This window comes from Malus sylvestris, chromosome 7 (genome assembly GCF_916048215.2).
Source record: "Malus sylvestris chromosome 7, drMalSylv7.2, whole genome shotgun sequence".
Classification (NCBI taxonomy): Eukaryota; Viridiplantae; Streptophyta; class Magnoliopsida; order Rosales; family Rosaceae; genus Malus; species Malus sylvestris.
In genome coordinates this window covers 12195579-12210459 of record NC_062266.1, presented here as the reverse complement: position 1 = coordinate 12210459, position 14881 = coordinate 12195579, and the positions used below count along the sequence as shown (strand labels likewise).

At 37.8% G+C, this 14881-nt stretch overlaps 2 protein-coding genes across 2 annotated transcripts; both read right to left on the bottom strand.

Annotated features, from left to right (window-relative positions):
- Positions 1 to 590: 590 nt before the first annotated feature.
- Positions 591 to 1468, bottom strand: LOC126627984 (uclacyanin-3-like). Its single transcript, XM_050297565.1, has 2 exons — positions 1238 to 1468; positions 591 to 1120 (listed from the first exon to the last, which is right to left on the bottom strand). Exons 1-2 carry the CDS (start codon positions 1389 to 1391, stop codon positions 747 to 749), a joined length of 528 nt encoding a protein of 175 aa, XP_050153522.1. The 5' UTR covers positions 1392 to 1468; the 3' UTR covers positions 591 to 746.
- An 8069-nt stretch (positions 1469 to 9537) lies between these two features.
- Positions 9538 to 13942, bottom strand: LOC126628509 (RGG repeats nuclear RNA binding protein A-like). The gene is made up of 7 exons (XM_050298226.1): positions 13433 to 13942; positions 12187 to 12514; positions 12029 to 12094; positions 11763 to 11895; positions 11065 to 11223; positions 10910 to 10963; positions 9538 to 10046 (listed from the first exon to the last, which is right to left on the bottom strand). The coding sequence occupies exons 1-7, from the start codon at positions 13629 to 13631 to the stop codon at positions 9861 to 9863; spliced, it is 1125 nt and encodes a 374-aa protein (XP_050154183.1). The 5' UTR covers positions 13632 to 13942; the 3' UTR covers positions 9538 to 9860.
- Positions 13943 to 14881: the final 939 nt, after the last annotated feature.

Genomic DNA, 14881 nt, shown 5'->3' with positions numbered 1-14881 from the left:
GTTTTCGAACAATGAATTCGTTTAGGTCTACTTTTAAAATAAATAAAAACGTTTTTGAAATAAATATTTTTGATTTCAAAAGCATTTAAAAAGTTTGCTTCTTCTAGGAAGCATTTAAGTGATTTTTCAGGATTTACTTGTATTTTTACGAAGAATTGGTTTTAAAATCATTTTCACTAAAAGCGTTTTTAATCATTTTAAAAGCATATTCAAACGAGTCATATGTGTGCGGACAAGTCTAAATGGCTGACAACAAATCAGTCAAACCAAGCTTAAGGTGAAACTAGGTTATAAATGACCCGTTAATAACCGAGCTTAAGATGAAATTGGGTTCTAAATGACCCGTTAATTATTGCCCAACAGAATTGGACAATATTTACAAAAATTGAATTGTAACTTCCCCGTGCATTAAAATATTTTCATTGAGTTTCACAGACCGTCTCCGGCAGCGTCTTCCACACGACGTATTCGAAACGAACCAGAGCTTTCGACTTCAAATATTGTTGAAGGAAAAATGCAGGGCAGTGTATTAGTAGGGGTAAAATACAAGGTTTATCAGACAAAGGGTATTTGATAAGAGATTCCGAAAGTTTACGAACCAATTGTTCATTCATAATAAACATAAGATCTACATTATCATCTCTTAACACCACCCAAATTCAGCAAAATACAAGAAGATTTGGTCAATTATTAAACTAGAAAAAGAAAAAGAAAAAAAAACAAAGATCAATAGCATTGCCTCCTCCCTAGCCCATGAATGCAACCAAGGTTGCCAACACAAGTGGAAACCCAAGCATATTCATGTCAAGAGTATTTGCTGCTCCCTTAGGAGGCGGTGGTGGTGGCGGTGGTGAAACAATGCTTCCAGGAGTGGTGGGTGTAGATGGGGTGGTTGACGGAGTACCACTTGGGGTGCCAGCTGCTACAACGTTGACCGAAAGCTTCATGCCATTACCACAGTGACCTGCAGAAGGGCATATGAAGTAGGCTGGACCAGGTTGGGAGAGGGTGATTGTTGTGGCGCCATCATCATAGGTTTTTAGGGAATTGCTTGAACTGCAACTGGCGAAGTCAGCTTGGTTTACAATATCCACTTTGTGGGAACTACCATAGTTGAACACTGGTAAGATCAAATTTTAGGTCAAGAGGTGTTAGAGAAACATGTTCAAGTGCCTATGAGCTCCCTATTTTATAGCGTAGAAAGAGCAATCATGGGTTATGAAGAGCATGTGATTACCGAGAGTGTCACCAACAGTGAAGGCGTTACTTGCAGCCCAAGAGTCATAATCTACCGATGTGCTCCAACCAGAGGCGTCACCGACAATGTGCTGCACTCCATACACTGTTGGGGCTGCCAGCAGGAGGACCAGCAGAGCTGTTGCAATGGCCATGTTTGAAGTCTTCTCTGTGTAGTTTAGAGAGAGAGAGAGAGAGAGAGAGAGAGTGCTGAGGACCCTTGAGCATGTAATATGTCATATATAGGGAGGCAGCTAGCTGAAAGTATAATGAGTTGTTAGTAATATACAAATAGGAATGAGAGAGAATCATTCACCTACCAACAACACCTTTATTTGGTTTGGGTGCTACTATTTTCCTACTACTAAAACAATTATTCTTCTGTATAGCTTTAGTTGTTAAGGACTTGGTGGAGATGATGCACATTATTACTCAATTCTTTGTTAAAATAGAGAAGGAAAACTAGAGCAGCTTTTCGTCAACTTTCGTGTGCTAGGCAAAAGTATATGCAAAAGGTTAGCTTAGTCATTATGTCCTCATACATTAACACAGAAACCCTAGCAAAAGTTAAGCTAACCTAATGAAGTAGAAGGTCAATATATCTGTCAATTTTCCCTTTCGATTTTAATTTTAGTCAATTATCTCCTGAAATTTTATAATTACTAATTTTCCTCCTGAACTTTAATTTTATCCGATTACCCCTAAACTTTTTAATTGGCCAATTTCCCCCTGCCATTAGATTTTGGAGTTTTTTTAACCAATTTTCCGTTCATCTTGGTCACGTGCACGGCACATTCCAACTATTTGAGGGCAAAATGGTAATTTTATTCTTAATGTGGACAACATATTGTTTTCTTCTTCTTCTCTTCCGCTAGTTCAATCTCAAGACCCAAATTCAAATAAGAAAACTAATTACTCATCTCAACAAATTTGTTACTATAAACTGGCCAATTATAAACGTTCATGAATAATCGGCTAAAATTAACGTTTAAGGGGGGAAATTCCCCAATTACGAAAGTTCAGGAGTTAATCAGCTAAAATTAAAGTTTGGGGGGGGGGGAATTGGCCAATTATAAAAGTTTAGGGAGGGTAATCGGCTAAAATTAAAATTCTAGAGAAAATTTGCAGTTCCTTAGGAGTTTGGGGAAAAATCCGTAAATACCTCTACATTCTATACGTGTGTGTATATATATGCATGATTTCATCATTTATATCAATGTATTTATTTTTGCTCTATCATTGCCACCTAACATGAGATAAGGAACATCAAAATGTAGAGATTAGGTACCCTTTGAACCCACACCTTTTGTTCTCTCATGCATCTTCAAATATTGGAAAATGTATTTGTTAGCCTTGGGAAAATGATTGTTGACTGTGTAACACCAAGAAACCGGTGGAGTTGTTAAAGCATTCCTTATTTTATTCATGAGCCATACATGTTCAAACTTCTTCCTCTCATATATGACATAATTTTGAAGTAAAAAGCGATGCCATTTCGATCGTTATCGCCACACCTAAACCAAAAACTAGTATAGAATAGGCACCACACAAGACCAGAGGTGAAGTCAAAGGATATGGCCAATGCGATTGAGAGTCGCTTGTTCGACCTTTGTAGAGAGTGTCACTCACGTTACGATTACAGAGGAAATTGTAGCAATGGTCCCTCAACTTGAACTCAATTGAAACAATTGTTCCTCAACTAAAAATCCATGACGAATGGTCTCTTAACTCCTCAAAAGGTGCAACTATGATCATTTTCGTCAACTCCGTCAGAATTTTAATCGTGTTGAAAGAACCATTGCTACAATTGGGTTAGAGTTGAGGGACCATCGTTCCAATTGGGTTTAAGTCGAGTGACCATTCATCAAATTGGGTTAAAGTCGAAGGACCATTTCTACATTTTTTTTTCATTTAGTTTCCCATATTTTCCCCTTCATTCTGACCTCACATACGTGGCACATAACTCATTTTAATGGAAGTTTAACGGAATTGACGAAAAATACTATAGCTATATATTTTGATGAATCAAAGGACCAATAATCATAGATTTTTAATTGAGGATCATTACTCTATTTGGATAAAGTTAAAATACACTTGGTACAATTTTCTCTACGATTACATACAAGAAGCCATATGCTATTCTCTTATTCAAACAAATTAAATATTTCAAAAACGATTGAAAACATGGAGATAAGTCGTTTGGAGATGACGTTTTAAAGCAATTTCGGCAAGCACCAGCTGATGCACTACTTTTCTTCAACGTAATTTTTTGGTGTACTTGGAACACCGTCACATGATTTTACTATTTCACCCAAATTGTAACACATGCATTGTTATAACCTAAAAGTGAGACATCTCAACTATGAATGATTGGCAGTATGTGATCAAAATGACAAACAACGAAATATAATAATATGTTAAAGATTGGCATTATTGTGTGTGATGGAATATAATTTATTATAAATGGTCATAACCAAATTATATCTAGGGTCAACAAATAATAAAATTAACGTAAAAGGGTTTGGTTTGGCTTAAGCTGTTTTCGAATAGGTCCACCGAACAAACTAAACTAATCAAAGATTCCTTTAATTCAGTTTAATACAGTCTTTGAAACCGAACCAAACCACTCTGATTAATAACAAATGCACATTGTTTGACGATTTGCCATTGTGGCTTGCACAATAACAAATGGAATCTGATTAATTGTTACACGATTCGGAAAGAAGTAGTATATATTGGACGGAACAACATCAATCAGAAACCAAAACAAATACATACCTTTCGCTCAAACCCAATTTGATTTCCAACGATGAACCCTAACACCCAACTGCGTGAAATTCATTGTTTCATCGTTCCTGTCACAGCCCGTTCCAAAATATTACATTCGTGGCTGTGAATGGACGAAATTGCCCTTAAGAAATACTAAGTATGAGAAGCTCAAGTTGTTAATTATCTAGGTTCCTAAGTTTTGAAAATAAAATGGAATTTATTAAGGATGGAACTTAGATTTTAGGGTTAAAATTTTGTGGTTTGGAGTTGGGGATTGGAAAAGGACCACGAGGGATCCCCACATCCCTCAATCCTCTCCCTATTTTCTGCATACTGTCTCTCTCTCTCCTCCATCACGAAACTCTCAGTTCTCTCTCCCTCTCCTTCGAACTCACACGGACCACCACAAAACCACCTTAAACTTCCACCAACGTCGGAGTTAAGACCACCATCAAACTCCTGGAACCTCCACGATCACGATGGTATCCATTTCAGGTAAGTTTTGCTTCGGAAAACCCTAGTTTCAAAGTTCCCGTGAAGAACACTGTTCATGATCTTCGAATTGACTTTGTTTTAGGTGAAACCAAGCTCACAGTGAGCTTAAGGAAGTCCCAAGGAAGCTCGGAGTGCTTCGTTGGCATGAATTGGACGTCGAGATCACCTAGTTCGAAGGTAGGCCGATTTCTTGAATTTTTGAAAGTTTGATCCCGTTGTTTTTAGACCCTAAAACTAGTCCAACGTGATAGTAGATGTTTAGGGCTTCAATTTGGTATAATCTACGTGAAAAATGGATGAAAAACGAAGGAGAATAGCAAGTTTGAAATTTTTCCAGAAACCGGCGAACAGTCGCCGGCGACCGGCGAATCGCCGGAGAAGACAGGGAATATTCCGTCAGTTTTGACGGAATATGCTAACGGCGTTGACTGACGCCGTTAATTATTAACGGAATATGCTAGGATTTAACGGAATATTCCCTAACTGCCGTTTACTGTGCTGTCAGTGTACACGACACGTGGCCGCGCGTGGGGGCGCGTAGGTCCGTGCCACGTCAGGCGCGTGGGGGCGCGTGAGGACTCCAAAAATTATTTTAAAAATATGGGGATGATCCTGAGGTTGTGTAGGTCACGGTGGTATATTCATATACCCAATTTGAGCAATATATGAGGAGTTATTAACTAAGATTTGGGTTAGGCGTTAAATAACGTCAAATTGGTTACTCTTGTATAGGTGAGGTTTATGCGGGCATCGGGCATGGCCAAGGGATGCTCAGGGACTTACGAGACGTCGATGTATTCTGTGAGTGGGCAGTTTTGTTTTCCGTATATATATATACTTGACGTTTCCCAGAAATTGAATTGAAATGAAAATATGTTTAAAATGAAATGCATATGAGTTATGTGGAAAAACGGGAAGTGAAATACCATGCATAGAATTGATATGAAAAGTATATAGAAATGTGAGTTGAAATGCCATGCATGAATTAATATATGATGCATATGTATGAATTAGTGCGGTGGACGCACAGGTAAGAATTGATTTATGATGCATATGCATGAATTGGTGCGGTGGACGCACGGGTAAGAATTGATTTATGATGCATATGTATGAAATGGTGCGGTGGACGCACATGTGAGTATTTATTTCTGTTATGATGATGTTGATGTATATTGAGCTCAAATCCTGCACCATAGTTTAGTGCTTATAGTATTCACCGCATCGCACGCTCGTCTTGGATCCAAGTAGATGCTAGTCGTACAGTCCACGCGGAGTGGGTACGACAGGCCAGTCGCGAGAGTGTTAGTGAGATTCCGACTGGTGGGTGACCTTAGATTATGTGCACAGATGATTTATGAGAAGCACTAGAGCGTAACTTATGTGCAGAAGGCCGGACAGGTCACGCGGAGTGACTCCGGCAGAGTGTGAGAGTGATAGATTTTGAGCTCTAGGTTCAACCGTGCAGGGCTATTAGAGGGCCTCCGGTTGATTACTTTCTTGCACCTGATATGATTATTGTTGATGCATCCATACTTAACTGTTGAATTAGACATGGCATGGCATGATTGATAAAGAAAAATGTTGAGATAGTAAAAAATGAAGTTTGAGAATATATATGTATATTTATATTTTACATTTCTGGGAAAGTATACAGGTTTTACGGAGAGGGGTTACAACGTTTTGAGAAATGTTTGGATTTGGAAAAGAATTGTTTTACTGACCCACTCAATTTTGGTTTTGCGCCCCTCCAGGTTCAGGAATCACAAAGGTGTGGTGACTACGAGGAATTCGACGGTGTTCTGACAGATTGGACAAAATTAGGACTCACCTTCGGGTGTATCAAATTATAAATTGTATCTTTAAAGCTTCCGTACTGTGCAAATGGTTACGTCACTCTCACGTGACGGCCAGCATGCCCTCCTTCGGGACGGGGTGTGTCAGTTCCACTCTCTAATTTCAGTCGAAGAATTCTGTTTGCGCATTCGGATTCGACTTCAACTCGCAATTTCTACTTCAGAATGGCTAGCGATTGTGAATGAGAGTTCTAGTTATGAATGATGAACGGAAGGGATGTGATGACCATCTCAGCCTCACACATGAGGCTCATGTGCAGGCTATTAATAAGGGAATAACGGAAAGTTTAATTTTGAGAATATATCTTAATAAATTTCACCATATGAGTTTAAATCGTAATTTTTTACCATATAAATTATCTTCCGAATACTAATGATCATAAGGACCGTTTATCCGATGAGGCCAACAAAAAAATGGTGTGTCTACTAGTGCTTTAAACTTTAATCCAAAAAGTTGTGCTTTGGAATCTCAAATTTTGAATTAAACCAACCCTCGTTGGCAAACTTGTGAATTAAATTTGCAATTTGTGTTAATTTATTTGTAGAGTTTTCTGTTGTTATGTATGATGTGATTGAGTTGGGAGTTGGTGGGTTTCGTTTCTCAGATTTTGAATTAAACCAACCCTTTTTGGGGAACTTGTGAATTAAATATGTTGTTAATTTACTCCTGGTGCAAGGACAACACATATTTCCATTATTGTGGTAGAGAGTCACTTGTTCTGTTGTTATATGATGTGATTGAGTTGGGAATTGAAGGGTTTCTTTTCTCACTATTTGCATTTTGCCATGCCACGGCCGGCTGAGATGGGTGTCTAACTTTTATTGCAAAAATTATGGGTGATTGGGAATCTTCAATTGGATTTCTTTTTATTTTTTGGTATCAAAGTGTTTGGGAAAGAATCAATAATAATTAAATATTTTAGACTTTAGTCCATGTTTGATGCCATTATATGAGAAAATTATTCAGCAGGAACTGAAACTTTTCCCCATGGGATGTTCCTTTTTTATAGTAGGGTAGATGAGCAACTCTACATTTGTTTTTTGGTTTTAGGAAAACTAATGAAAATGCCTTGAAAATTTTGAGTTTTAATAATAAGGACAAAATAAAGGGTAAAATGAATAGTATCAGGATTGACTTTTTAGTGTAAAAATATGGTTTTTCGTTAAAGTGAACAGTACCGGGAGTTTTTCGTTAAAATTCTTTTTTTTATTTTTTTATTTTTTATACATATGGTTTATGTTTTTTTTTTAACAAACGATATTATTTATACTACATAGTTTGGAAAGTGGGCTAAGTTTCACAATAATATGATTCAAATTCGCTTATGGCGAGAATCGAATATAAGACCTCTCACTTACAAGTGAAAAATGATATCACTAAACCGTAATACTAAGTAACTAATGATTTATGCTTTTAAGCAAATCAAAAGAATTGATAATGGATTAAAGTGTAATCCATCCAATAATATTTGTGAGGTATCCATAGATTTGAAAAATGAGCACGAGTAGCATATATCCAAACAATAAAAGATATGTATGATGGAGTAAGGATACGAGTAAGAACTCTTGAAAGACAAACTAAAAATTTCTCATAATCATATTGTTACACTAAATTTCAATTTTAAGTTCTTACCATTTTGCATTGGTAATAGATAAGTTAACGGCACATATTCAAGATGATATTCTTTGGTGTATGATTTTTGCAAATGGTATAGTGTTGATAGATGAAGCAAGAGAGAGTAATTGTGAAGCCTTAACCTTTGGTGGGAAGTGTTGGAATCTAAAGGTCTTCGTTTATGTAGGTCAAAGATAGAATACATGTAGTGCAAGTTCAGTGGGAATGGGGGTCCAAACAAGATAGGGGTAAGGATTGGAGATTAGGGAGTACCAAAGAGTGAACGCTTTCGTTATCTTGGATTTATCTTGCAAAAGAACGCATAATTGGATGAAGATCTCAATCATATACAAGTTAGATGGATAAGGTGGAAAAGCACATCGAGTGTGTTGTACGACGTTGTATGCCACTAAAGCTCAAGGAAAAAATTTATAGGACAACAATAAGGCTATCAATGCTTTACTGCACAAAATGTTGAAGTTGTCAAGCATCAACACGTGCAAAAAATGAGTGTAGCAAAGATGAGAATGCTTCGTTGGATGTGTGGACAAACAAGAAAGGACATAATTAAGAACGAGAATATCTTAAGTAAAGTAGGAGTGGCCGCAATTGAAGATAAGATGAGAAAAAAATCAATTGAGATAGTTTGGACATGTGAAACAATAACCTACAAATACTCCAATTTGAAAATACGATTATGAAACAGATACTCAGGGCAAAAAAAGTATAGGAAAACCTAAAAAAACTTGGAAAGAGGCTTTGAGATAAGACATGGACAAGTGGAAGCTAACGGAAGACTTGACGAAAAATTTGGCGCATTGACGTTTGAAGATTCTTACACCCGACCCCACTTATTGAGATAAGACTTTGTTGTTGTATCCATAGGATACACATTTGCCTGGAGGGACGAAACTATTCCGTTATCTCTTCAAAATAAAGATTCTACCTGTCTTCCACTGAATAAAACCCAACCATACTATAGATTTCGCATTTGTAATTCAATACTTTTTCAAAAAGTTAAAAGTGTTCTGTGTTTCAAAACAGCATTTCAAATACTTTTTCAAAAAGCACTTGCATTTCTATAAAAAAATTGAAACGCTTCTAATAGAAGCACTGGAAGCGCTTTTAGCATTAGTGTCCCAAATATGTATTTCCTAAACCGGTGGAAGAAAGCAAACATTGTCCGGGTTTGTTGAATACTAACAAAACTTCAAATGTCATGGAATTAAGATGATAGATTTGATCCTCCCGACCGAGTTAAGATATCAGTATGTTCTTTCTGAAACACAAAACCTAAATCAAGCAATACAAAACCCTAAATCTACATCACATGTAAATTAAGCATATAACATCCGACAGCAGCATTTTCCACCAACACATCTTACTGATAAGTAAGACATCTTACTGATAAGTACATGCCATCTACAACAAACAAACTTAGCATGCAAGCTTAGTGTAATGGTCCGTGACAGTGCTCATCTCCCGAGCACTGTTGCGGACCATACAGATTAAAATATCTCATCACCACTACAAAAATAGAACGGAATAACGCAAAACACAACTCCTGGGTTACCAAGTAGGAAAAATAATAGCCAATTCCAGAGACGATAAGTCAATACAATCTATTCGAAAGCAAAACTGGTCAAGGATGTTCACAAGCCCCAAAGTCATAAAACCAAGTCACATTGCATAACAATTCAAAAAGAAAAAGAAAAAAAAAACCTACCGGGACATATGAAATTGAAATTTACAGTTTTAAGTCATAAAATTTCTTTTTAAAAAAAAATTAATACAGGAAACCCAATTATTCTAGCTAATTTCCTGCTTCAGATGAACGGAAAGAACCCAAAAATCGAATGCCACTGAGAATGCAGGCAGGGTTCTTATGAAACTCACTTGCCACCCAAGGTAGGGAACTGCCCAGGATCTTCAATGGATGGGGCTGCCGCACTGCTATGCGAGTAATTGCTGCTAAACCCTCCTCCTCTGGAACCACGACCACGGCCACGGCCACGACCACCTGGGTTGTAGGATCTCTCCCCTTCAGCAGGCTTTAAGAACTCATTGATGCTGACAGACTAGGGCAACAAGAACAAGATAACCGCATTTCAGTGTGATCCATGGAGGAGAGCATGAACAAAGTAAATCAATTGAAAGAGTAGCACAAGTGTCACGTAACAAACATGCATGTTCTCGTAATGACCAGAGAGAACACCACCTAGGGCATGTCAATGGAAAAACAATTTCATGCAGAACAAATGTATCAGGAAATTTGGAGACTACATCACCAAAATAATTCTTTGAGCCATACCAGTTAACATATCAAATCAATTTTAGACATCATGGTGGTCTGTCCACCCCATATAGTTCAACGGGATCAAACATGTTATGGCACATTTCAAGAGCTCTGGCGCAATGATTGCTAAATGGACTAAGGAATTGCCAGGAATAATTCATTAACTAGTTAGTTATTCTGGTGAACAGACAGTGAAGGATGGGAGAGGAATAGAGTTGCCCCCATGTTCCCTTCAACTACAAATGCAAAAAAGAACATTCTCCAACACGGGATAAGTGATCTCGTCAAAATCAACTGATCAGTAGGTCAGGATACACATCCTGCAACTAAACCATAACACGCACCCAACATAACTACACAGAAATAGGAGGAGGACTGGGTTCTATTTTAAAAGGGGGGAAAAAAAAGCAGCAGTGCAGACATTGAAGGGGAAAATCCAATAGCATCATACCTGGGCAGGAATTTGGTACACCTTAGACATACAAAGGCCACAAAATCCCAATGAGTGTAATAGAAATACAGATACAGAAAAGTGGGGAAGAAAACTATTCTTCCTAGAAGCCAGAGGGCATAGAAGGCAACCAGGATTGAGAATAAAATTAATAAATAGAGAGAGCCTCCCATGAAAGGTAAAGGCAGTAGTACCTTTTTGGATTTTTCTTCCTTCTCAGCGTCTTTCTTCTTATCCTTGTCCGAGCCCTATGAAGAAGAAAAGGTCAAGTGGAATGGACTGTGTGATGCTAAGTTCCACAAGACGAACGGGGACTTAGATACTCCTACAAAGGACTAGAGGATCTCACCAATTTAATGAAGATTTCATCATTGGCCTTCTTGTTTGATAGCTGTTGGAATGATTCAAATTCCTTAGCATCAACCTTTCTTTCCTCAGTAGTCTTAAGTGCCTGAAGGGCCTTCCTCTTCTCCTCGAGCACCTTCTCATACTCTTCAAGTGTCATTTCCTATTCAAGAACCATAAAAAAGAATCACCAACCGCAGATAAGTTATTGACTGAATAAAAGGCAAGACAAAGATCTAATACCAAATTTTTATGTTCATCAAACTAATCATCAACCATAGCTGGTTTCACATAAAAGACTGCATTTAATAAAAATCTGCAGCTAACTACAGGGACAAAAGATTGTTCAATAAAATAATTGACGCAACAAAGTAATTGTTCCTCACAAAGGAAACAAGGAGAGTTTTCACAGTTCAACATAGAAACAAATTAAACTAATCAGACATTTTCTTTAGCAAGACAGAAAAAAACACTTATTTGGGTTCCTACTATGAAATTCTCATATAACACCAATTTTTGCAGCATTTACATTAAAGATTACAACAGCCAATAGTTGTTACTTTGCACTAATGTTAGACGCCTACGGAAAATAAATAAACCCGCAGCAAGACATTTCAGATAGCCTTGATTCTGGAGGGAAACAAAGGCAGAACTATTGAGAGATGCTGCAACAAAAATGAAAATAAAAAAGAAGACACTCACCTTATCCTCAGGTTCTTTTTCTCCAGGTTCTTTAGCAGGGGTATCCTTGTTGCCATCTGCTGCATCTCCCTCTTCCACAAGCTTCTCATCACCTAAATTCTTTTCAGTTACATTAGCAACTTCTTCGGTCACCCTATGTACAAAAAAAAATGTTAAGACATCAAGGTCACCAGCATAATTAAAATGTATTTCAACCAAATAAAACTAGGTATTAAAATGGATTTTAGTGTGATAATGCAATTGGATTGCAAGAGAGGTGCATTTACTCAGAAAGTTCATCAGCTTGTGCTCCCCAGTTGCCACGACCAGAACCTTCGCGTTTGACTTCACTTCTGCAAAAAAAACAAAAAATTAAAATACATTAAGCCTCAGAAATTTATGAATATATAATGTAATAGAAAGGAAAGCTAAAAGTAACATTTACCCGCGTCCAGTCCCACTACGGCGTTCATATACCCTGCGGCGTTCTCCATCACCAACTTCCCCATTTCCAAAACCACCGCGGCGACCACCACGGTAAGGACCACGAGGTCCACCATAGCCACGCCTATCCTTCTCATCACCATCTTCATGAGCACCTTGACCAGCAGGAGATCCACTGTTGCTGAATGTGTTCTCATAGTTGGCTGATTCGCGATTGTAACCCCCACCACCACCACCACCACCACCACCACCACGCCCACGGTTATAACCATATCCACGTCCACCTCCACGACCTCCCCCGCGACCAGCTTCATTCTTTGCATCCCTCACTGCTCAAGAAGAAACAACTACTTAAGACAAACAGTAACAGAAAGCAATTTCACAAAAAAGTATCACTGAAAGTCTGAAACTTGGTTCCCACGAAAAAGTAAATGATACAACCAAATTTAAATTGTCATAATAGGCACAGAAAAGGTATCATCTTGTATATTTATACATATATCAATAAATCGCAACAATGTGAAATAAAACTTTCCACATTATTATTTCCCACAACTTCCAAGCTTCAGGGAAGAGAACAAAAGAAAATAAAACAAAAAGTTCCCTGATTCAAATGGTGTTTTTAAATGCAAACACAATAAAATACTCCTAAACATAGTCACGACAAAAACACGAGTACCATTCTGAGTAAGAAAATCAAAAGTCGAAGTAGCCCACTGTTAATTTATGCATGTACATACATACAAAAGTATCATTCTGAGTGCTGTCTTTTGTGCATTTTTCTGAGAAAAACATGCATCCCTAAATGAAAGTACATTATGCATTTAATGAAATATACATGGGTGTATTTTATCAACACACGTATACAAAAGTGCGCAAACATGCACAATTACATACATTTGAGTAGGTGTGAATGTATAAAATCTTATGACTATAAACGTATGTACCAAGTAACAATACAATCCATAGTTAACAGAATCCACAAAAATCCAACATTCAAAATTCATGGAACATTCAAAGCCGTAAACGAAACCGGAAACTTAAATCTCAATGAAGAAAAAGGAAAGAATCCAAGATTACCCAAAACCAACAGAAACAGAAGGCAAACCATTTCCAATCATAACTTCACCATTGCAACCACTTCCAGTTGATAAACAAAATGCCAAGAAACCTCACAAAAACCAAACAAACAAGAACACAACGCATTTTCTAAAGAACTAGATATAAAGCGACAATCAGAAGCTCACCAGCCTGAGCAGGAGGTGCAGGCTTGGAAGGCAGCTTGGCCGGCTTGGTCTCTTGACCCTGAACCCCTGCCTTGGCCGGCTGAGCCGGGACCGCCTTCTTGGGCGCCGCAGCCAGTTTCTGCTGCTGAGCTGCGATCAGCTGCGACGGGTCCTCGGCATCATCGTCACCCAACAAATCAAACGGGTTCATGGTCGCCATTTCTTCAATAAACCCACCACAAAAACCCAAAAATCCGCGAGATGCTTGCTGTCAGAGGCGACAAAGAGACCCTACCTTACCAATATCTCCATGGATGTACTGAGACGAGGATAATATCGAGACTAAGGGGAGAGAGAGAGATCTGAAAGATTGAGGCTTTAGGGGTCAGAGAGGGAGAAACGGGGAGAGAGAAAGAGAGAAAGAGAGAAGGAGAGAGAAAAACCCTAGCCGCAACCAGCGAAAGAGCAAAGAACAGAGGGATAGAGTGAGAGTATGCGTGTCTCTGGGAACCTAATCTGAAATGCTCAATTTATTATTATTTAGTCTCGTTTCTATGCACATGCCTAATATATCCAACCAATAGACACATTTCATTTTCAATTTTTGTTAACAAACATCAATGATATTCACTAAAACAAAATCCTAGACGCGTACAAGATACGAATTTTAACATTGACTAAAAAATCTACAATAACAAAATATAACATGGTACGTCACTTAAGCTCGAAGTTTAGTAGCATTCGTGAAAGGTCTTATTGTTGTATTAAAAACTCATACCTAACCTTGAAACAACCAAATCTTAATTAAATCTAAATCATAACAATTTGTTTATCACCACAAATTGAAGTTGCACCACCACATTAAATTATGCGGCATCTAGCTAAGAAGGACATGTAGAACAATGGACAGATCTGGAGAAGAATCAATCTTCAACAATCCAATTGGGCAAAAGAAGAGTCGATTGTATAGTAGCGACCAAGATTCATCATCTAATAAAGAAAGTAAAAATAGCATGGACAAATTGGAATGAAATCATTCATTGTCAATTAATTCGTCTAACTTTTTTTTTTCGAACAATTAATTTGTCTAACTTTTGATTTTCTCTTTTCTCTTGGAGTTACAAATGTAAGATGAAATAAATAATATAATAGAAACTTAATCTTTCGTCCCTCACAAAAAAGGGTAAAAAAAACTAACTGAATTACAAATTATTTGCAACATGGAAACTCTTTAAATGCACATGACCTGTAAAAACGAAAGTCTCCAAAACGTCAAGTTTCACGCGTTGTTTTAGCTTGTGTTATTGGAAGCATGTAGGGCTTATTATATCCACAATGCTCGGTAGCAACAACGTGGCATCATCAGGGCCGTTGATGTCGTCGGGATAAGGCATTCGGTGGGCTCCACTCAATCAACAAGTGAATGGTGTCGTTGTCTCTCTGTATTTTTAGAAAAAATGGATAAGACTG

Bases quoted from the DNA above. Each gene is read 5' to 3' on its own strand.
- LOC126627984 (XM_050297565.1), bottom strand. From the start codon at position 1,391: ATGGCCATTGCAACAGCTCTGCTGGTCCTCCTGCTGGCAGCCCCAACA. The intron at 1,121-1,237 runs GTAATCACATGC...TGATCTTACCAG, and splicing joins CACTGTTGGTGACACTCTCG to TGTTCAACTATGGTAGTTCC.
- LOC126628509 (XM_050298226.1), bottom strand. From the start codon at position 13,631: ATGGCGACCATGAACCCGTTTGATTTGTTGGGTGACGATGATGCCGAG. The intron at 12,515-13,432 runs GTGAGCTTCTGA...CTTCTTGAGCAG, and splicing joins TGCACCTCCTGCTCAGGCTG to TGAGGGATGCAAAGAATGAA. The intron at 10,964-11,064 runs GTGAGATCCTCT...TCTTCTTCATAG, and splicing joins ATGAAATCTTCATTAAATTG to GGCTCGGACAAGGATAAGAA.